The 23,028-nt window shown below is 40.9% G+C and overlaps 2 protein-coding genes across 3 annotated transcripts; both read right to left on the bottom strand.

The window, feature by feature from the left end:
• Positions 1–9,892: 9,892 nt before the first annotated feature.
• On the bottom strand, positions 9,893–17,949 carry gpr63 (G protein-coupled receptor 63). Of its 2 annotated transcripts, XM_069515172.1 has the most exons (3): positions 17,781–17,934; positions 17,481–17,685; positions 9,893–14,106 (listed from the first exon to the last, which is right to left on the bottom strand). In XM_069515172.1, exon 3 carries the CDS (start codon positions 13,989–13,991, stop codon positions 12,759–12,761), a length of 1,233 nt encoding a protein of 410 aa, XP_069371273.1. In that variant the 5' UTR covers positions 13,992–14,106; positions 17,481–17,685; positions 17,781–17,934; the 3' UTR covers positions 9,893–12,758. The 2 variants fall into 2 exon arrangements, with proteins under 2 accessions (XP_069371273.1, XP_019947519.1); XM_020091960.2 differs by having other exon boundaries at positions 17,481–17,949.
• A 1,225-nt stretch (positions 17,950–19,174) lies between these two features.
• On the bottom strand, positions 19,175–22,326 carry ndufaf4 (NADH:ubiquinone oxidoreductase complex assembly factor 4). Its single transcript, XM_020091479.2, has 3 exons — positions 22,119–22,326; positions 21,892–21,986; positions 19,175–21,074 (listed from the first exon to the last, which is right to left on the bottom strand). Exons 1-3 carry the CDS (start codon positions 22,243–22,245, stop codon positions 20,769–20,771), a joined length of 528 nt encoding a protein of 175 aa, XP_019947038.1. The 5' UTR covers positions 22,246–22,326; the 3' UTR covers positions 19,175–20,768.
• Between the last annotated feature and the right edge of the window lie 702 nt (positions 22,327–23,028).

The following is a 23,028-nucleotide window of genomic DNA, read 5'->3' as shown; positions in this document are numbered from 1 at the left end:
CTCCACTATGATGGTATCAATAACAGAGGGCGGGTTTTAGATAAGGACGTGCCATAAAAAAAACCTCATGAAGCTTCTGATGCTTCTTCTGCTGAACAAAGATTTGATGACAGAAAGAACGGTGACATCCAGTGATTTGCACAAAATACAGACCCAGCTCCATCCTGACCACCACACACTGTCTGATGCTACACCTTGACACAGACAGGAGCTTTTTTTAAATAAGCCTCATCTTTCCCTCAGATGATTCTGCATGGTGGAAAGCACTTAAAGGTACAGTGTGTAGAATTTTGTGATATCCAGTGTTGAAGTTGCATGTTGCAGCTGAACCCCCCCCCCCTCACCCTCTCCTTCCAAACATGAAAGAACCTGTGGCAGCCTTCAGTGGTGTTTAGTTTGTCCAATCTGGACTAATGTAAAAAACATGGCGGCCTCCATAGAGAGGGTCCCCTCGATGTAAATATAAAGTATTTAAATATAAAGGGCCTTTTCTGGAGTAAAGAAAAATACAATTTGTACAATTTAGATGAAATGAACTAGTGAAAACATGAGGATTATTCTACATTAAATTTCTGCCAATAGATCCCTTTCACTTCATCTTACACACTGGACCTTTAATACTATCACTTCTACTGTTACAGAGCAGATTGTTATGTAAGCTCCTCTTTCACTGGATTCCAGTAAATTTAATTTTAGGATTTCTAAGACTCATTCTGGACTTGTGCATTTCACACCTTTTGCATAATAACCTGAGATCCTTAGCGAAGGCCCTACTCTCCATTCCGCAGTCATGGCTGAGGATCAGAGGTGACCTTTTCTGTCAGGGCTCCCACTCTCCATCTGCCTGTGGCAATCTCCTTATCATTATAAATGGGCTTTCTCATCTGTAACATTTCTTATTTTTGTATTTGTGCTCTAATGCTGTGTGATCTTTAAATTAGCTTTTACTTGTTTCCTGTTGTTTGCCTTTAATTTTAACTCGTAAAGCACCTCGTAACTTTGTTTTGAAATGTGAATACTTTTTATAAAAAGAATATTTCTTTCAGACATTAATGTTTTCCATCTTAAGAAAGTCAGAAAACAGAGAAACTATACTACATATAGCCTGGAAAGTAATAAAGTTTAACGACACATTGTGGCACTAAAGGTTTTAAACCCGAGCCGGCCCCTTCTCACGTTTTGAGCACAAAGTGCACCTCCTGTGCGGGTCCTGACATGTGACTGCACCATGTGCCACGTGGAGGCAAACACGCTTTCTGCATCCTGGCAGCACAAGAGGCTGGCGAGGAGGATATGTATGTGTGAGGTCATCATACACATAAGCACATGCTCCACATTGCCATGGAAACGGGCATCTCCTTGCTGAGGCCAGATTCTTTTTTTTTTTTTTTTCCCCTCTCCTATTTTTTTCTGTCTTCCTCCAAAGCCTGCAGGTTTGGCATATGAGATGTCAAAAGAGGGATTTCGTTCTAAAACGAGAGGTTGAGGAACAGCCTCCTACTCTTAGAATATGATTCATACCAACACAAAATACCGACGCAAAGTTAAAACCACACTAATCCCTTCAGACTACAGAAGAAATAGACTCATGGATAACACACATCTTTCTGTTTGTTTCCCAAATCGCAGATACAGCACAGAGAGGTGGATGCAGCGTTATAATCCTCACTTAAGCTGTTTTTAACCCTTAGCAGGATTTGTGGGACATATGATGCTCAGAGACATATTTCGTAGATAAAGTAAAGATCTTCAGGGTATCACTTTCACAGGCTCTAACGTCTAATGCTGCTACGTTTTCCAGATAAGGTAAACAAAATAGGAACAACCTATTAATGGGTGCTGGATCAACCAAACATAAAATGATTGATTAAAAGAAAATCTGCACATCTTAAAGCTCACGTTAAAGGATTTATTTACCAGCAAACGTTGTTAGCACCAAGCTCTTCCTCAGACGTCTGATAGAAAACAGACATTTATTAATCACCACCTTCTGATGTGACATGAGTTTTTACATGCGAGTTTAAATATGACATTTTGTACAATATTTTTCTATGTAAATTTATAACAATATCTACTATGTTTATATTTACTGTATCTTTAAAATGGATTGTAGGTATTTAAGATGGCGACACTGTTTTTCTATCAGAAGTAGCATTGAAGAGCCAAGAAGAGCATTCTGACACGTCACTGACAAATAAAAAAAAAAAGCTTAGGTGTGTAGATTTTCTCTTTTCCAAGATAAAATCACATGAACCCACACAAGAACCGAGCTCTGCTGATGTGTATGAAGATCCGAAATTAAGTTATGAATCACTTTATCACCAGATCTAATGTGTTGTCAATCCACATTCTATACGTCAACTACACGGGCAGAAAAAGGGAGCAGCTAGCAGCCATTTGTCAACACACCTCATCTCTCAACGTTATTCAAGACACTCAAAAACAATAGTAATGTCGGTCCTGGCAGAGGCCGTCCACACCGAGTCTAGTTCTGCCGGAGGTTTCTTCCACTTGGGAGTTTTTCCTCCCCGCTGTTGCTCATGCTTGCTCGGTGTGGAACAAGTTGGATTTCGCGTTTCTTAAGATCTTGGACTTTTGTGCAGCACCCTGAGAAAAATGTTTGTTGTGATACCGTGCTATATAAATACATTTGATTGATTGAAATTTGATAGTGTAATTAGTGGCTCTTCTGTCTGTCGTCTTCTGACCTTTTTTGTAGTTGGTTGGTTGGTTTTTGTTGTGTTGGAGCCGTGCGAAAGAGATGCGAGCTGGACAGAGCGACCAGAGCTCCATGTCGACACCGGACACACAGGCTCAAATCATATCTGAATGTCAAATCTAAATGCCTGATGTCGACGTGACCGCAGTGAAATCAAATATGTAAACAAAAGCAGCTTGTGACGAAGACGCCTATTCTCGTTTTGCCCCAGTGAGAATCCATCATGCATGAGAGCAGTCGGTCTAATACACATTCTCCCAGTGAAATTACACAGTAGCGACTTGGAAGTGGCTCATGCAGTGAATTGAATCCATGTTGATCCAGTCAATGATTGATGCTGTTTATGTAAAAACCTAAAAGCCTCTCATGAAGGCACCTTGTACTAATGATTACAGGGACACTGGTTCCCTTGGCAGTGCATAGCAACAGCCTGAGCAATCACAGTGCTCATATTGATTCAGGAGTTAACAGAACATTGTCCAGGCAGTGCAGTCTTATGTTTTCTTGACCCTTTAGTTATGCCTGCATGAGGTAATTTGAGTATTGCATAACTGTCACTACGGGCAACAAGCTGATGCCACTGATCCTCTCGAAACTGAATACATATTCCCAAGAATCCACATTCCACAGGGTGAGGACACGAGCTCCCTGAGAGAATTTAAGATTCTCCGAAAATACATCCAAGGTTACCCAGAAATCCCAGTGCTCGCTCCACATTAGCATTTTTAGAACATCAGCTTCACAACACGGCAGGTGTGAACGCAAAAATATGAAAAAAAAACAGGGCTGTAAATTGTCCATGGTGCAGTGTGCTGCATGTGTCAACACCACTTATCCACTCAGTTAAATTGCAGTGTCTCTTCCTGTATGCCAGAAATACATTTACATAAATCTTCATTTTCCGGGTGTAAGCAAAATATAATTTTTGAAAGCCAACAACAACAACGGTATGATGTATGAGATAAGATGAGATGTGATCCCATACAAATAAAACTGAATTTAATTGAGTTGAATTGTATATTAAACCACTTTCAAAACATACCAACTTCAAGATTCAGATCCTACATTACCCATCAGTCACCCAAATGTTTTTTTATACATTTAATTATTAATATTCACAAATCACAATTTCCCTCCGAATCTTTATCAAAAGGTTTTTTACTAAATATTTTTTTAAAGTCTGTGTACACTTCTTTACTTCAGCAAAGAATGAATGGTGTTAAAATCTAATCACACATCAGTGAGTGATAGTTTAGAGTAACTTTATATTTCTATGTTCAAAACAAGTGCCGTCTGCTAAGATCTGTCACAGATGTACATTTTCCACCTGCAGGAACGATGATCCCTTGTTTCAGTCATTCTCTGGTTTCTATCTGTAACAACAATCATGGACCGCAGCACTCAAATCTTATAATAAAGATGCTTGAGCCACGAGCACAGTGATACAAGCCCAAGTGCTTTTGACTTCTATCTTGTTTCCTCGCGCGAACATCACTCCATCCACCATCACCATGCATCCTCCTGAGACATGTGCAAGTTCCTGTTGCTTAGTAATCGCCTTCAGTGCTCTGATTAAAGTGAGCTTCAAAGCTCTGGATACGCTCATTACTCACTGCTGGCTGTATAATGAATCCCAGGGAGGAAGCTGATTAAGAACACCATCTTTTATAATCACAAGTCTGGAGCAAATCAAACTGACCTCGTCTCACTGGAACTAGCGGCACTGGTCCGGTGGAGACAGGTCGCAGGGGGTCAGCGGAGGTGTGGCAGGTCTGATGTCGGCTCACGGGAACAACCCTCTGACCTTTTCTGGACCGGCCGTGTTTCCCATGTGATGCGGACAGTTGCCAGACGCCTCATTTGCTCTGCTTTCATGTCTCCCGGGCCACACAGATTATGGCCCGGGAGGCTTTGATGTGTCTTTTGGGCTGACATGAAGGTGGGTGGCTCTGAAAGGTTTTAAATTAAATACTGACTTAGAATCATATTCATTACGCATTCAAACAACTTTATTTAGCAACGTGTAAATATACAAACATTGAAGATGTGTTCACCACAGAAAATATGCAGCTAAAGTGAAAGTACAGTTAAATAAACAGTCGTGCAGATAAATAAATATCAATTGGTAAAATTAAAGCGTACATAACATTATTTACAACATGAAGGAGAGAAAATAGAAGAAAGGGGAAACTGCTCATTTACAAGTCATAAACATCTGGATCGTTTTTTAGTGTCTATAAAATTGTGATTCAATGGATGTGAAATTTACCACACAGAATCATTAAGTATATAATAAAGTCAGTTATAATTCTCATTCTTAAAATGTGCAATAACATTTTAACAGTCAAATTTCACACTAAGATTAGATTTAGACAATATACAGCAGGTGAAATAAGTATTAACACGTCACCATTTTTAATGATTTTGGCCCATTCTTCCACACAATCTTCTGTGAACCTTGATCTTCAGTTCTTTCCATAGATTTTCAATGGGATTTAAGTCAGGGGATTGGCTGGGCCATTCTAGCAGCTTTATTTTCTTTCTTTGAAACCAATTGAGAGTTTCCTTGGCTGTGTGTTTTGGGATCATTGTCTTGCTGAAATGTGCGCACCCTCGTTTCATCTTCATCATCCTGGTAGATGGCAGCGGATTTTTGTCAAGAATGTCCCAGTAAATTTGCCCTTCAATAATGTGACGTTTGCCAGTACCATTAGTGTATTATGGCATCCAAACAGTTCAATTTTGCCCTCATCTGACCAGACTATATTCTCCCAGTATTTCACTGGCTTTTCCAAATGTTGTGCAGCAAACTTTAAACAAGCTTCAACGTGCCTTTCTTTTCAGCAATGGAGTCTTGCGTGGTGAGCGTGCACACAGGCCATGGCGGTGGACTGCATTACTTACTGTTTTCTTTGAGACAACAGTTCCTGCTAATTCCAGGTCTTTTTGAAGCTCTCCACGAGTGGTCCTTAGCTGGTGAAATGATTATCTGTCCACTTCTGTATTATGGCCCCAACAGTGCTCACTGGAACATTCAGAAGCTTAGAAATGCTCCTGTAACCAATGCCATCGTTATGTTTGGCAACAATTAGGTTGCGAAGGTCTTTGCTTGCCATCAGTTGGGACTGAACCAGCTGATATTCATTTGCACTGACAAGGGGCTGGATTGCTTTTTAATTACTGATAGATTTCAGGCTTTCCATGCCTTTCTGCACCTCCCTTTCTTCATGTGTTTACTCATAGTCATACTTTTTCCCTGTGTCATTTCACATTCATTTCTGAACTTGTTCGTTTTGGTTTCTTTGTATGTACGGACTACTTGAGTTCTTACCAACATCTGGTTTCATCTGGACACATTTCATGACAATAGCACCTTTGAAATATATTTAGTGAGAAAAATGGTGACGCGTTCAATACTTATTTCACTCGCTGTATAATAAAATCCTTCCTCAAATTCATTACACATGCAACATATGACTGGCAGGTGATTTTTTTGTTTTTTTAAGAAAGATAAAGTTTAAAATGATTTTTGAATCATTTTCATTCAGGATTCAAATGTTGTATTTTAGTGTTCAGGGTGGAACAAGCAAAAGTAGATTCTTTACATTCTAACTGAAACACAGAGAGGCTGCTTTCTCTTAATCACATTATACATGGTTTTCCTGCTTTTTGTCAGCCGGCCTCTAAGATCTATTCCTGACACATCCAGCACATTTCAGGCAGCTGCAGCAGCCGTTGACAAGTTCTAGGGTTTAGTATAAGCAGGATTAAAAATGGGTGAATGATATTCCCAGCTGACTATTCTCATGAAGAAATATGAGGCTCACAGAAATGAGGTAGGTATTTGCAATGCTTTGTTGCAGTGTTCCATCCTCACATGTTGACTTCATGATGACGTCCGCACATTTGGTTGGCTGGCCGAGTGACGGGAGTTGACAGTTACTCTTTCAAAATGAATTGTTTCCTGTCACCTTGTCACCGGCAGTGTGTCCAACGTAGTGCATTCGTCTCTCCGCTCAACCCAACCAGTCAAGGCAGACGCCCCCCTGCAAACACAGACTCACACACGTATTTGTGTACTTACCCTAATTAGAGCTTTGCCTTGATTCTATTCCTCGTGGACAGCCTAATCAAAACCTATGGTTAGATTTAACGATGAATGCTCAAGTTAAGTATCCCATAATGCATTTGGTTAAGGGTAAGGAAGAAGGGATGTCTCACATTCATGCTGTGATAAACTCTATAATTTTCTGAATTAGATACATTCATTTACCAGACTGAGACAAATGTTTTCAATCACATTTGCCTCTTTCTAACAGATGCTAGGATTGTGTTATTTGTTAATGAAGATGCAGCTTCTCATGTATTGAAATTACACTGTGGTTGAATTTCTACAAAGAGCCTCAGGGGTCGGTCGTGATTTAAGAGGCTTTTTGTGCAAATGTCCAAGTTTAAAATTGTGCTCCAGAGTCAGACTCAATGTAGAGAGCAGTCACCACAGCAGAGTGCAGAGCTCAGATAAGAAACAACCTTTGAAACGGATTGTAGTGTATGAGCGTGAGGATGATGCACATTTGAATTTCTAAATGTCATTTTCAATACACAGAGAATCACATTCGCCTCCACTGTACCAAGGTGGAGGCAGAAATTGCAGAGACTCCTTCACCATTGGAAGCTGGACTGGAAGCATGAATTGAAAAGCAACTGCACGGCTGGATAAGAAATGTGCAAATGTTTTCCGTGATAACAGTGAGCTTACCCTCGAGCCCCTGTTCCACCTCAATTTGCATTTTTAGATTTTCCAAGCAAATCACCAAGACTTTCCTGTGCATTCATCTGCTTAAAGTAAAATCATTTATGAATATAAGCACAATAAATACCAAAAATAAATGACTATAAACCAACGGAAAATATATATACACGTTCGCTCTTTTACCTAACACCTGTAGTGCAGGACATTGTGAGCAGGGACGTGAGCTCACACTTCTTACACAAAACAACACATCTGTGAGACTGGAAAGAGACGTGAGGCTGGTTGTCAGGCACAGCAGCTGATGCAGCTCCCCGGCATTCACTACTACTACTAGCTGCATTTCACGGAACGCTGTTCGCTCGACTGAGGAGTATGAGTGGCAGGCTCCTGTGAAATCCTCATGTGGAGGAGTGATGCATAAACGCACAGCGGGCGCGTGTCGCCCTCTCGAAAGCATTCAGCAGAGACAATGGCAGGAAGTGAAGTCCCTGAGTGGAAAGAGGAGACACAGGTGATGCGTTGGGAGGAGGATAATCAACGCAGAGCTTGCACAGAGGCGTCACGTAAACAACAGGGAGACAGATGCCTTACACACACAGTAATGATGTTTTTACATGGAGATATGCTTTGAAATGCAAAACAAAATGAATCAGATATGAGGTTAGCAGCTGATGATTTGTTTTAGGTGCATTTAGTTTCTGTTTTAGCTTTTCTGAAACAACACCATGACATTTTCTAAAGCCTTGTCGTACAACAATGACACATTATTGTCTCATATTAAAGCTGGAAACACAAATATGGATCAGCAGCGTGAGTGTGAACATGCCTCTGTTTCCCTTATAGAGGCTCATGTTTCGGTATCCAGATCATATGGAGATTGTAATGTTCATTTAAACACATGTGGTGTCACATAGAATAAACACTTATCGTTAACACAGTTCTACAGCACCTACATGTTATTATTCCAGCTGACCTTGAGAAACTCTCCTGCTTCTCCTCCTCCGTCGCTATGGTCACACATCAGAGACAATTTTACTTTCATGTTCACATGGATGGGGCCGTGAAAGATTCAATTCAATTCAATTTTATTTGCATAGCGCCAAATAATAATATACATTGTCTCAAGGCACTTTACATAGAAGGTCAGGACCTTAAAATCTTACTTAATATAGAGAAACCCAACAGTTCCCACAATGAGCAGCACTTTGGTGACTGTGGAGAGGAAAACTCCCTCGTTAACTGGGAGAAACCTCTAGCCAGAGGAGAGATGGGTGGAAAAGAGGGGAGAGAAGAGAGAGAAAGATAGTGGGGAGGGGGAGGAGGGGGAGAGAGAGGTGACAGAGACCGGGAATGCTTGTGCACCATCAGATCTGACTAGTTCAAATGAAAACAAAAACAGTGTCAAGAAGTTATTTATCATTATTATTGATAACAGCAACAATTCATAAAATAATGATAATTTTAATAATAACTAGAAAATTATTAAAGAGGCTTATTTTTAAAATCTAGGCTCCTTACAGGTTTCCTTATAACATCCCATTACTATGGGGAGGCTTATTTTGAAAATCTAGGCTCATGACAGGTTTCCTGATAACATCCTGTTACTATGGCGGTACTGATGTACCTTGTGTGAATGTGCATCAAACTTTGTGGGAGGAGTAGCAGGATGAAAATTTACGGAAGCAAAAGAATAACAAGCCCGAGCGATAATAATATGAGTGTGATGCATTGCAGGGGCTCCGTCTGCACTTGTGCACCACTAGGCGGCACCCATAATAAGCTTCACCCCTGCAATGCATCGCCTAGTGGTGCACTTGTGCCCACAAGTGTTATTACCCAGAATAATCCAACATCATTGTTCCATCATTTATTTTCTATCTGTCTAAAATGAACAGTATGTTTTACAGAGAGCCACTTGAAAGATTTTAACTTTAACTCGACAATGAGAGCTGTATTTTCACTTAGTTCAAGTTTTCAGCAGGTGTTAGTTAACTGTATGGTAAATTGATTTATTTTTATTTATCTATGTAAAATAAACAACGTAAAAACGTTGTAAAGACGCATTATTGAAATTCCAGGTTGACATTGAATGACATGGAACATATCCCTGCTGAACAATGGAACAGCAGCTATAGCCCAAGGCTATAGTAGGTCTTCAGCTAATGAGCCTCGGTCAGCCATAACATTAAAACTGTTCATTGTGTTGCATTGTGGTCTATTTTAAAACCATCACATTAGGGATGTGATTTATCACATACCTTTTCACTTTCTAGTATTTCACATGACTTAATGGCTTGACAAAGTCTAAAATACACTGATCTGCCACAACATTAAAACCATTTACCAGTTTTATTGATCCAACCCCAACAATTTACTGATCGATGCCCAACACATGCAAACAAAGAGTCCACTTCACAGCGTTTACCAAGGTAAGAAATGTCTATTTCTTTATTACATTCAACAGTACAGTACACTGAAATTGCACATTTTCACCAGATATAGCAGCATTCTGACTGGCAAGTGGACTATTCAATAGGCACATCCAAAACATTTAAATTCAAACATGTTCAAATGGGTCATGGACACTTCCTGACCACATTCAAACTCCATTGAAGCTGTTAATTTACATGCCCTGTATAACAACTTGTACACTGCTAAAACAAAGTGTCCTTTTCCCTCCACTCACGGTTCCAGTGGCAAGAACAAGATCAAGTCCAGTCCAACAGCGCCTGTGTTTTCTTTTTAGCTCAATATGAAAGTTACAATTCATTTGTGGATACTCCTGCATGGTCTGTGCCATTCAGTGCATTCCAGGAATTATAAAGTGGTTTAACTCTTTTTCATGATTTGTATGTTTCATTTACATTGACAACTTCACTTAAAGCTTCGTGTTATTACCCAGAACGACACTCTATCACTCTCAGAGACAAACTGCCTTCTGTGGGATGAGTAGGTGAAGAAAGGAGCCATAGCTAGAGTGATGGCATTGAGTTTATCCGTGACTGTATTCTTGGCATTGAAATTCATCATCTGCAATGCATTCTGGTCTATGAGTGGGGCTGGGTGATCCACTTGAAGTCTAACAAAGCATTAAAAACAGTCAAGTATTGTCAAAAATCAATATCACAATTATCTTGCTGAATCTCTCTTTGACCGGGTGCTTCCTGATTTCAGCAATCATTTTCCTAAATGTATGGCTGCTTGTGAACTTGAACTGTTTTCACTCAGGGATTTCACTGGCACTAGTATCAAAAAACGTCAACTATTGAAGCTTTAATTGAAGATCACTGATGCTGGACGGTCGGTTTACCTCTTCTGCAATGTATTTTTTCCGGTATAGTTGTTTCTGCACAAGTACTAAATCAAAGACAAATGTATTTATCTTTAATCCGCTAAGAGACACAACAGCCAGTGCAGTTGCCTTTGAGTTGATACTTCTTGATACACAATGACCTGATCTCAACCTTCACACACTCTAAAGCTGGACATACACTGTAGGATTTTAGCCCGTTTTCTGAGTCATATGACTTAATTTTCAGCTTTGTCGTGCATTGTTTGTACACGGGGGAAATTTCTGCTCTGATAAATTTCTGACATGTAAGAAATTTTGGTCGGCCGACCTCATTGAAGCAGAGCCACGAGTCGATCCCTTAACCTCTGTGGCTTTTTCCTGACTGCGTGAAACGTCGCACAGAGACAGCGAACTTAAGAAGCCTCACGGATGAGAGACGAGACGTTTCACTTATCTGATCACAAGATGTAGCCTCTATAAGGAGCTTTACTTTCACACACACTGTATTCACTGATTGAGGCCACACTGTGGTGGAAACATTTGCAATTACCAGTCAATAAAAACATAGGGCCCTATCCAAAGCGCAGTTAGATGTTCAATGCTAACACACCCACAACATCTCAAATTCGCCCTATGTTTTTATTGACATGTTTTTGCAAACGTTTCCACCAGTGTGGCCTCAATCAAAGTCGGTGTAGAGTGCACAACCTATTCTCTGGTTCTGACACGTTATTATTTCATGGCCACTTTGTATTTTTTCCCTAAATGTCACCAGAAGGGCTCCTTAACTTTCTGCATGGGCATATTACACGTACAGTGCGAGCAGTCAGGTCGTGGCAGACGACTGAACCGTACAGTCTGAGCACACCGTCACGTTGCAGACGATTAACTCGTACAGTATGAGGTGGAATTTAACAACAGCATTTCTAAAATCGTACAGTGTATACCCAGCTTTATTAGAAAACTGAACTTTCACTGTGGTCAGGAAAAAAAATTCAATTTGGCATCAAGTGTTTAAGTGTAAAATATATCACTATTCAATCATACTCACCAGACCAATCCAATATTATAGAAAATATAGCATGATTCTAAAACAAGTTTCAGTACAGCCATCGTGTACTGAGCACCACCACAATGAGAGAAACGAGTTGAAGCTTTCACCAGGAAGTGAACACTCTTTGACTGAACATTAAAACATTTTGCACATGGAGAGTCCAGTTGCCTTTGACCCCCCCAGATATTATATGGATAACCAAGAAACATACACCCTGACGGTTTCTGAGCATCAGTGCAAAATGGTGAGTCAGACTAAAATCAGCATTGCATTAAACACTGTTCTTATGAAGGTTCCAGCAAAAATGCAAGGTTGTCCAGCAGAAAGGTTGACCCTGACTCAACTTTTGCTGCAACGCATCACATCACCCAGCCAATCAGATACAGAGCACACAATACCCTGCACACTTTGATTAACAGCATAGTTTAATGCTTATCTCAATATTGGCAAGCTAGAGGAGAAGATGGTTTCTCTTAGGGATGGGTTATAAAAACAACTATATTCTAGTGCAGACTACATAATCAAAAATTGTCAAGTATCTTATTGTCAAGACAAAAGCGTATATTGGTCAGAATTAGGTATTTCAAATCTATATTTTTTTCTATTAGGAAAGAATCTCATTATTGTAACAGAATTGGTATCGAACAAAACCAAGCTTACTTAAAAATTGTAACACCCTGATTTCTAGAAAAACGATTCTCTGAACAGTGTTTTGGCATCAAACAAGCTTTGAAACTCATAGATGTTTGCATTTCACCTCCGACCCTGTAGCGTCACACCCACATTAACCTTCCCCCTTTTTTTTAATTTTTTTTTAATGCAGTGCTACTTTCTGTCTGAACACCTGCTAAGAGAAGTTTACCACCAAACAGCAAAACAGGCAAATACAGTACAGTATGTAAAGATTTTTTTTTAACTCTGTATGAGTGTGGATTTTACTTCAGACCACAGAGCGATGCTCTCCGCACACATACACTGCGCTTGGCTGTATGCGCCGCTTCGTGTTTCCCGGCAGCTGAGGAAGAAACTTAAAGTACTTGGGCATCAGGTCGAGGCAGGCGTCGCGGAACTTCTTGATCCGCCAGTAGTAAATGAGAGGGTTGAGGGCTGACTTTAAGTAGCACAACCACAGGACCCATGTGCTGATTTGAAAAAAGCTGTCTTTGTGGTAGAACCCATCGCTAAAGGTAGTTACCAGACTGTAGGCAGTGAAGGGTGCCCAGCACACTGTAAACACAGAGAAGAGGATGAGGATGGTGGTGAAGGCACGGGTCTTGAAGCTCATGTCTATATTCATTTGGAAGGGCCTCTGGAGGCTCAGCAGACCCAGTTTGCTGGCCTGGCTTAGACAGATGCTGTCCGGGTGGCTGTGGATGCGGATGGCATTGTGGCGGATGGTGTTCAGGATCCCCATGAATGTGTAAAGCATGACCATGAAAGGCATGAAGAAGAAGACTAACATTAGGATCAATACATAGGCATGGTAGCCAGGCTCGATGCTGTAGCCAAATACACACTGAGGGGCCCTGGGAGGGATCTGAAGGGGAGGGGAGCCAACCGCCAGGGGGAAGGAGAAAATGAATGACAGCCCCCATGTGACCACGATAAGCACTTTAGCTCTCTGAGGGCTCAGCTTATCCTGCTTCTGGACAATAATAAGAAAGCGATCGATGCTTATTATAAGCAGTACAGCCACGCCTTCCATCACGAAGAACCAAAAGAGCATGGCCGACACTCGGCAGAAGACCTCTCCAAAAATCCAGTTGGTGGTCACCACAGTAACCAGAGCGAAGGGCATGTTCAGGATGGCCAGCATCATGTCTGCAAATGCCAGGCTTGCCAGGAGGATGTTGATGGCCGAGCGCATGGCAGATCTCTGGTACACCATCAGACACACCACCACATTTCCCAACAGTGCCACCAGCAGGATGGCAACCATGACGGAGCAAAAGAAGACCTGCAGAGGGAGGCCGACACCCTGTAGACTCTTCTGGGCCTCCGCTGTCGGCATGAGCGGCTCCAGGGGTGAGTGGGAGCCCAGGGAAAGGTTCGCCATGGAGATGTTCTCCATCGCCAGCCTCTCAGAAAAGTTCAGCAGTCCCGTATAGAGGCAGCAGAGACTGGTGTTAATGTCCCTTGCCTCTGGGGGGGGGGCAGTAGTGGAGTGAACCATTCTTCCCCAGGGTGAGCAACCATTGTTGCTGGTGAGCTCATCCCAAACATGGTGCTGTGGATGCAGGTATTCCCAGGTCAATGCAACATGGCGGCAGCTTCACGGCTGTGGGACCCTAAGAAATACACAAATATGTAGTGAATACAGAGAGAATAAATTAATTAAAACAATTTAATTAAAACTTCCAACCACCAAAACCCCCCCTTTCATTTTTTTCATTTTCAATTACCTCATTACACCAATCTTCATTATCAGTACTGACACAAAACACAATGTCTACGCTCATTGCTCTAAAGTGTTTTAATTTGCGTTGCAGCAAATTTCAGTTGATTTGCATGCAAACTACTGCCCTTCCTTTCACAACAGCTAATACTCATTTGTTCAAAACTGTTTGTTATATAAGCATGATGGATTAAGTTACAGTGTTTTATAAAGATCAGATGAACTGTGGAACCAGCACACTGCACGAAAACTCACTTGTATTAATAGACCTATTTATTTTAGGGGGTTACACAGGGGGGGGAGATTGTCAGGAGTCTGTGTCCACTTCCACACGTCCGGCTGAGAACAAGCAGAACCATGAACTGGCCTTAGGTAAAAGGACATGCTGAGCCTACAGACTGTATAAGGTGGACACAACAAGCCTGAATGTACAGTAAAAAAATACAGCTACCTACAAATACAAGTCTGACTGACAAGGCTTACATCACACTTTGTTATTTTTTGGAGTTGTGCACCTAAACTCTTATTTATTTCTATCCAACAAATAGACACAATTCTTCCATTAATCTTAGAAGAAGACAGAAATGTAATAATTGTATTTCTCAAAAAGGTGAAACCGAATATGAACTAAAGAGGAAAATAAAAGCGTTTGTTTACATGAATCTTTTATTAGACTGAAATGTGAAAACAAATCATGCTGACTGCTTTTCTTACCCGCTGCCAGTATCTAACAGCCAGTGTTCAACTGGAGACAAGTCAAATAGTGCAATAAAACCTTATCACTTGGATAAACACTGACACTGTTTATTTCAGACTGCCTGGTATCATTAACAGTGACTAAAAGCCAAATGCCAAATAATAAACATACCATAGAAAAGAGTCCATTTATAAGTACTTTTCCACATTCGCTTTCATTACTTCATTAATGATCAGATAAAATCAAGGGAATAGATATTCAGTCAATTATGGGGACAACAGTGACTGCCCATGCTTAAACATGGGTTGGCTGCATTAGTAGCTATTTAACAGATAGTGCTATGACATGTCACCAAGACAGTCCAGAGAAAAGCTGTAGTACGGAGATAAACAGGCCGGCAGCCAAGTTCAGGCTGCTCTATTCTCCTGGTGATGACAACTGTATTGTCTGCTGCAATTACCTCCTGCTTCATCCCGATGAAGACCTCGTGAAGAAGCGGGTTTCATTTTGGCCTAGTTCCTGCTCCATTCACCTCCCACACTTACATGCATCAAACTCATTTTCTAAGGTCATGGGCTTTGTGGAACACAATTCTAAACATACTGTGGAGCACTCTGCCAAAACAGGGGATGTAATGCCACATCTCATTCCTTTCCTTTAGAGGCAGCGTGGCCTAAAATGTTAAAATAGCCACTTGAGCGTCCAAGCAATCAAGTAAACCTGCGGTAGAAAATGGACGATCGGGTACTTGGCGTTCAGAAAGACGGTGGCAACGCAATTATGCAAGTGAGAATTGTGGAGAGAGCATCTCGAGAGCTTCTTAGCCACTTCCCCCTGACCTTGAATAGCTTGGAAGAAGAGCTAGGAGACAAAGGGTTGCAGCCGAGTGAGCCTTAGACGGTGCGCGCTGAAAAGTTCACTAGTTCATGTACAAGTTCACCTCAGAGCAGCGTTGTTGATCGGAGGCGGTACTGTTAAGCACCGCTGATATGTATGTGTCTCTATTTCATTTCTGAATAATGAAGTAGAAAAGATTTAATGGACATGATTAGTTACATCAGATTCTAAAACATAGTGTCTGCATATGTAAATACATCTGGATAATGTAAGACACTCTTATTACACATTTACTAGCATGGGTTGATATTAGTCCGAGGCCATAATGAAGTGAATATTTACCACTTCCAAAGTCCTCTGTGAAAAGGAAAGCTGTAAATAGATGTTCTGTCTGACCCACTCCATTTCTAGATCAGTAAACAAGGCTACTGTTGTTAAAATAGGAACAACTAAGAAGCCGTGCTGAGCAGATAACTTGGAATCCAAACCATTTGAGATGTAATGAGGAAGGCCTTTCGATTAAAAAGTGGTGGATAAGAAAAAGACTGTAACTTCAAAATGCAACTGTGTTTAAGTTAGCTTTGCGTTCACAGGCACCGTAAATGAACTGAAGAATTTTAAATCTACAACCTAAAGCTTGGCTACATGGATTAATGGTTTTGCCACCAAACACCTGTGGGAGTGATGGTCTCACCATGAGCTTCGGCCATTGTCGCGTTTAAGAGACGAGAAGTTTTAATACACCATCTCAGCAGCACGGCTTCACTGTGCATCACTGACCTGCATGAAAAAGATGACACTAGCTGGTTAGCATGCAGAAGATGTCCAGCAGAAGAGAAGTGAAACCACGGGCGATACTTTCCACCTCTGTGGACAGATGTTGACGTGTAATGGGATAAAGTCTGATGAAGTCAGAAGTCCCAACTTTTAAGCAGCTAATGTTGAGATGGGCTGTGTGGAAAAAACCTTCACATAGCACCTTTGAATTTTTTTTGTTTAAATATCTGCAGTCAAACGCTAATAAATCCAAAGTTTTTTCCATTTAACGCAAGTTTTGGGATCGAAGATGACAAGTTTGAGTAGCCTGACCATACAGTATTTTGGGATGCGGAAGATTCAAACTGTTATGTACTGATTTGCAAAACTGACAAAAATCGAATTTTAGAGGTTTCAGACTTCTGTGGTCGGAGATTTCATCTGGACACAAATGTTTAGATGTTCAAAGTCAAAATAGATTGAAGCTTCAACTCCAGTTGCATTTAAAAGTCAACATGCTTTTACATTTTGAATGACGTTCGGTGTGTGTTAAAGACAGGAACACAGGGATCAGTGCAGGTTTCTGACAATAACACCCCTGATGAGCTCGCTGGTTGCCATAAGTTCCAGATCAATGATGATCCAGGTAAATAACCTCCATCACACGCAACAGCTGATGTGAGATAAACTCAGGGGGAGATAAATCACAAACCAATCAGAATGACACCTCCTCCACATCAGGCCCTCACTTCATCCACCTCATCCACCTCCATCACATGTGTAACAGCTTGTCTCTGACACACAGTCCTGTGTTATTCCATCAAATGACTGAGGAGGACACACTGAGTGTCCATGGAGAGTTGACATGTTTGCAGAAGACACAGTGTGCACCCAGGAGCCCATCATCTGTGAACAACACACCAGAGAACATGACACACAGCTGGTTCTGGTTCGGCTGCCTCCTCGTGGGCTCTCACCTGCTTCGTTCTCCCATGTCGAGGCTCAGTCCTCCGCACGGTGCATCTCCCCCGACGGCAAAGACGTCTCCTCCCGCTCGAAGTCAAGACAACGGACTGCGGCTCTGCAGAAACGCGAGCAGAGATGGTTTCCGATCCGAGGTGTGGGGCTGCGTGTGAGGCCGTGTGCTCGAATCAACAGCGCGACAGCCGCCGGAGCCTCCACCTACACAGATGGAGCCGGAGGAAAAGTGAAATCCGCATTCGCCTGGTGTCGCTTTGTTTCCGGAGGAGCAGGAGCGAGGCGGCGCTGCGTCTTACCGGAGCTCGTGTGGATTTCAGCCGGTTCTGTCTTCTCCTCTTCGTCCGGCTGCGACGCGTGAGCGGCTCATCCTGCACATACACACGTAGCACACATGTAGCTCTCCGTGCGGAGCCCGAGCCACCACCGTCAACACACTGTGGAACACTGATCACTGTTCGATACCCGCAGCAGCGCCAAAGAGACAAGCACCACTTCCTGTTTGGACTGTCAACATAAAATATCTATAGAATGTAAAAGGACAGCATTATATTATGAAAATATTTTATGAATATATATATGTATACATATAAAAGAGAACAGAGATACACAAATAGAGCGTATATATTAAAAAAATTGTTAATCTTTACATTTACTCTATTTTTTGCGTATGTAATTATAATATATATATGTGTGTGTGTGTGTGTATAAATATACATATATAACCCAACACCCTTATAAGTAAAGAAATAATAATATTAATCTAACACTGATATTCAATAATAATAATAATTCTGATAATAATCTTACTTGTATATGTTTTCATTTTCACTAATAATAAAGTAAAATTTGTAATTTTTTTACTCGTATTTATGAGACTTTAAGAGTAATGTTTGAAGTATACTATATATTGTGTTACTGTAATCTTGGAGAAAGATGGCACAAGACGTTTTATTCAATTGTACCACAGAGGTAGATTCAAGGTGCTGTTTCAGGGTCATTTAAAAACAACAAAGAGACGAAATGAAAAGAAATACATTTTAAATCAGAATGCACAGTTTAAGACATTAAAACAGAGATTAAGCAGAGCAGGATTAAGAAATTAAAAGAGGTAAAAGACTTAAAAAGCATACATTTGTGTTAAAAAAGTTAAGGGAGTAAACTAATACTAATAGGATAGCAATGTGTACCATAATAAAATAAAGTAGGGACAAAAGGATATATAATTTGAATCTTACACGTTGATGTTATAACAAATATTCACCGAAACACACCAACATGTATATTTTTAATATAGTCTACCTTCAATGTTTTTTAATTTACTGTTCTGGCCAATGTCAGCTCACTGCTATAAAAAATGCTTTATTGTGAAAGCAGAACAGTGCAGCTTCCGGCGGTGTTCACTCTCTTTGGTCGGTTTGACGCAGCTTTGTATTCTGTGATGACTGACACCTACAGGAGCCAATGACATGGCTGAAATGTAGGATACGCCCCTGATTGACTGGGTTAGACAAAGTGGGCGCGGCTTCGGGTGGAGGAAATACTTATTTGGTCACGTAGCTCGTTGCTGCTTAAGTTAGCTCATATTATTCACTGTGTCTTCAGTTTGTGACTGAGAACAACCATTACCTTGATGTGATTTCAACACAGCATTGCGTTCATATTACTTTGCATGACTCAACCACACATCAAATAAGATCATATTTTTATTTTATGAATTGTGCGTATGTGCAGCAAACAGATACAAATGCCACCAGGTCACTCTTCTCTATCAATGCATTTGATGTTTAGACACATTGGTTCTTTAAGTTTATTTATAGAGCTTTGGCTTTTTGGGCTTTCCCGGCAATGTCAAAATTCACTGAACGGCATTCAAAAAGCAGAACTCTGCTATTTGTCAGCTCCCAGTCTTTGAAAGAAAATGTTCTATAAATTAAAATGAAAAACGTTAGCTGTATGATTTGAGGTATACTGTAAGAGACATGGACTCATTTGCAAGATTTCCAATACCTTTTCACCTGGCTTTTCATTTCAGGCAAGAAGTAAGGTACAGGTTTCACATGAGCCGGAAAATATTTCACATGTTCGACATGAAATACAAAATATAACATCTGGATGCTACTGACTGGTCCACCCCCCTTTGTTTTTTTGCTTTCACATGTAAAAGGTCTTTTTCAAGAAGACGTCTTAAGATGTCACATTGGTCACAACAGCAGCAGTTCGGACGCTCTCTTTACATGTGAACAGGAATAAATGTCACAGGTCAGTTTTAGTATTCAAATTCAACCAAGCACCGTACTCACATTAACTACAGCAGATAAATGACTGATCATCTAGAGGTTTTGTTATGAAATTGGAAACATCTGTCTGGGGTCACATCATGTGGCTCGGAGGGTGGATTCAGCCCTGGAGCCACTATTTGAAAACCATTTCATTATGTGGTAGCTACTTAGATAAATGGCATAATAATGTATTATCTTCATCAAAAACACAGTGCTGCAGAGTTCTGTCATTGGAGCTCTGAGTGGAGCTACAATGACCCAATAATTAACCGACTGGGTCGACACAAATAATATGACAGATGCTGTTTTGCCTTTCATTGGGTAAATATGATGTTCACTGGATAGGACTAGTCTTTTTTTCCAAGAGTGAGCTGAGAAGAGTCAATATAAATATTTTGTATTTGCATCATGTTTGTCAGAAATACCGTTTTTGAGGTTAACTAGTAGAGTAGCATAAAATGGAAATACTTGAATCCAAAAAGCTCAAAACAGCACCCATGAGTCTGAATGTAGGTAGCCAATAGCTTAGCATAATGACTTGAATCTGGGGGATAGCAAAGGTTAAAAATACCCAGCACATCTGTGAAGTGACTAGAGCTTGGCTAGTTGTTGTAATTGCTAGTTAATTAATTAGTGTATTTCTGAAAAAGTAACATTCCATTGAATTCAGATTTATCAACCTTTTTCTAGACCTACAGAGTATAAATACTTGTGTTGAATTTTCACCAGCTTCCAAAATCTCCAAATGGACTATAAGAAACAATGCTATAATTTAAGATGAAATACATTTTCATTATATAGTGAGTTCTTAGACCCACTGTCTTTATTCATATTTTATTATTTTTCATAGATTCTTTCATCAACCTTTGTGTCCAAACCCCAAGCTTGAGAAACTGTGGCTGATCTCCTGCAGGTCAGGTGACTTTCCCAATGGCAGTGCGTCGACATACATGAATAAATCTGTTAAACACTTTATCTTATCTACTGATCACCATCAGTCCAGTCCTAAGAAGCTTTTATCTGCTTGGCGCCGTCGCTCTTGGGCGGTATGATCTTGACCTGGAAGGGGATGAAGAACTCAACAAGAGCCTTTGTGTCTTTCAAGTCAAGAGAATATTCCTGAGCGATCTTTTCCGGCGTCCACGTCTGAGGCTGACGCTGGTGGCTGCTCAGGGCCTTCAGAGCCTCAACGATGGTCAGTTTGCCTCTAGGAACGTCTGTGAGATCCACCAGGCCGTACGCCTCCCCTGGTAAACTGAACCTGAGCGGCCGGCGCTCTGCCTCTTTACCCGCTGTGACTTCCTTTGACTCCTGTGGGAGGATCAAGGTAAAGGAAATGAAAAGCCTTGGTTTAGTTAAATACACACTTAACCGTGAAGAGATTCCACACGTGTTATGATTCTGAAACCAAAAAAAGTGTGATGCACATGGCCACAATCTTGTAATGCGATACACTCCTTTTTCATTCCACTATAGGTCTGAACTGAAAACTAGTTTTAGAGAAACTTTACATAATTAGCAACAAATTAAGAAAGTAGCAAATTAGCAACAGCAATGTTTTGGTGCCCTAATATGTGTGACCACACACACATTTGACCCAGCTACAAACAGCTGCAGCTACAATGAAGGTTAGATACCAGCTCCTGTTTCACAACGACTGGCATCTTCTGAGCCACAAAACTTTGATATCCAAATCTATATATGCCATGTGTATATTACCAGCAACAAACACACAGTAGTAAGACTTCTCACATACACCATCCTACTGCAGCACATTTTCACTTCAGTATCAAATCTGGATTGATCCGCCACTGAAAATAGTCCCAGACATAATTACTTTAATAAAACAATTTCATATTGTAGCTCTAATGATTAGTATTATAATAATAATTAGTTACAAATGAGCTCAAACAAAGCAGCATCCACCACCATGGCCTTTAATCTATTGCTCTTCTGTCTGTCCTTGGAGAGGGATCACACACGTGTCTCTCTGAGGTTTCTACCTTAAAGACAGAAGATGTCACACCTCGTTAAACCCTCTGAGACAAACTCTGATTCATGATGATGAGCTATACAGATAATGATTGAAAAACAAATGTACACAGCCAGTGTCCCATCCCAGTCTGACCTCCGCTGCTGCTGCTGCTGGATCCGTGGACTCCACATACACAGACCTGAGGAGGCTCAGCAGAGGGTCGTTCTTCTGGTTCACTGTGTCCACCACTGAAACACACACACACACACAAACAACAACACAAACACATGTGAACACTCAGCACGTCCCCATGCTGTGTGATGGACCTGCTGTGACCCCGAGGACACAGTCACGGTTACATATGGCCGCATGTCGCTCACCTTCGGACGGCGGCGGCGCCCTGGGCTCGTGTCGCGGCGCCGCCCGCGGCTTCTCTTTGGAGATTTCTCGGATCACTCGGTTCTCCAGGTTGAAGTTTCGGAACATTCGAGCGATCCGCGACCCCATCTTTGACCATCCGCCGACAACTCCTCACCAATAAAGTTTATTCAAACTGTCGACGGCGAGAGAGGAGGCTCATTCCACGGCGAAAAGGCGAACACAGGGACTCGCTGCGATGGCACAGTGCTCCATAGTACAGACTTTAAGTAATACATATATTATACACACAGTATCAACTTTATATATTATATACAGTCTTATCTTCGAAGCCCTTGTTTTATAGATAATAATACATTAATTTGTATAGCACTACAAGTAACAAAGTGCAAACAATAATAATAATGATAATAATAATACAGATAATAAAAGCATTTGACATCACAGGATAAAACCTTTTATTTATATTTATGTGTAATGATGTATGGCTTTACGCAAAGCTACATTGCTAACAGTAAACAAGGAATTGTGAATGGCCCCTTCATGGCCACTGATTTAGACAAATCCTAGGTTTGCCACTTTCAAATTTATTCCAAACATCATATACCAGAGGGAAAATATTTCATCCCACATTTTCTTGTTTTATCACATGCATGAGGGTTCCCACCTTACTGCTGCATTGAGTTTGGACTGTGCCAACACAATGATCTTTCCCTGCTCACTTTAAGGCCATTCAATTTTGGCCATTGTGTACTTTGAAAATTTGACCTACCATGATTCTTATCTCATATCTGAAGTAAAATTCATGAATCCCAGTTGCTTAATATGTTTGGTATTTGAGAGAGGTCAATGTCTTACTTGTAGAAATCTCCAAAATTCATTGTTCATATTTATTTTTAATTTCATAAAGGA

The sequence above is a fragment of the Paralichthys olivaceus genome, chromosome 19 (genome assembly GCF_024713975.1).
Source record: "Paralichthys olivaceus isolate ysfri-2021 chromosome 19, ASM2471397v2, whole genome shotgun sequence".
Taxonomy (NCBI): domain Eukaryota; kingdom Metazoa; phylum Chordata; class Actinopteri; order Pleuronectiformes; family Paralichthyidae; genus Paralichthys; species Paralichthys olivaceus.
The sequence above is the reverse complement of the archived record's forward strand: the minus strand, read 5'-3'. Positions and strand labels throughout refer to the sequence as shown.

Coding starts and splice junctions, on each gene's coding strand:
- gpr63 (XM_020091960.2), bottom strand. CDS start 13,991: ATGGTTCACTCCACTACTGCCCCCCCCCCAGAGGCAAGGGACATTAAC.
- ndufaf4 (XM_020091479.2), bottom strand. CDS start 22,245: ATGGGGTCGCGGATCGCTCGAATGTTCCGAAACTTCAACCTGGAGAAC. Junction 21,987..22,118: donor GGCGCCGCCGCCGTCCGAAG/GTGAGCGACATG, acceptor TGTGTGTTTCAG/TGGTGGACACAGTGAACCAG. Junction 21,075..21,891: donor CAGCAGCAGCAGCAGCGGAG/GTCAGACTGGGA, acceptor ATCCTCCCACAG/GAGTCAAAGGAAGTCACAGC.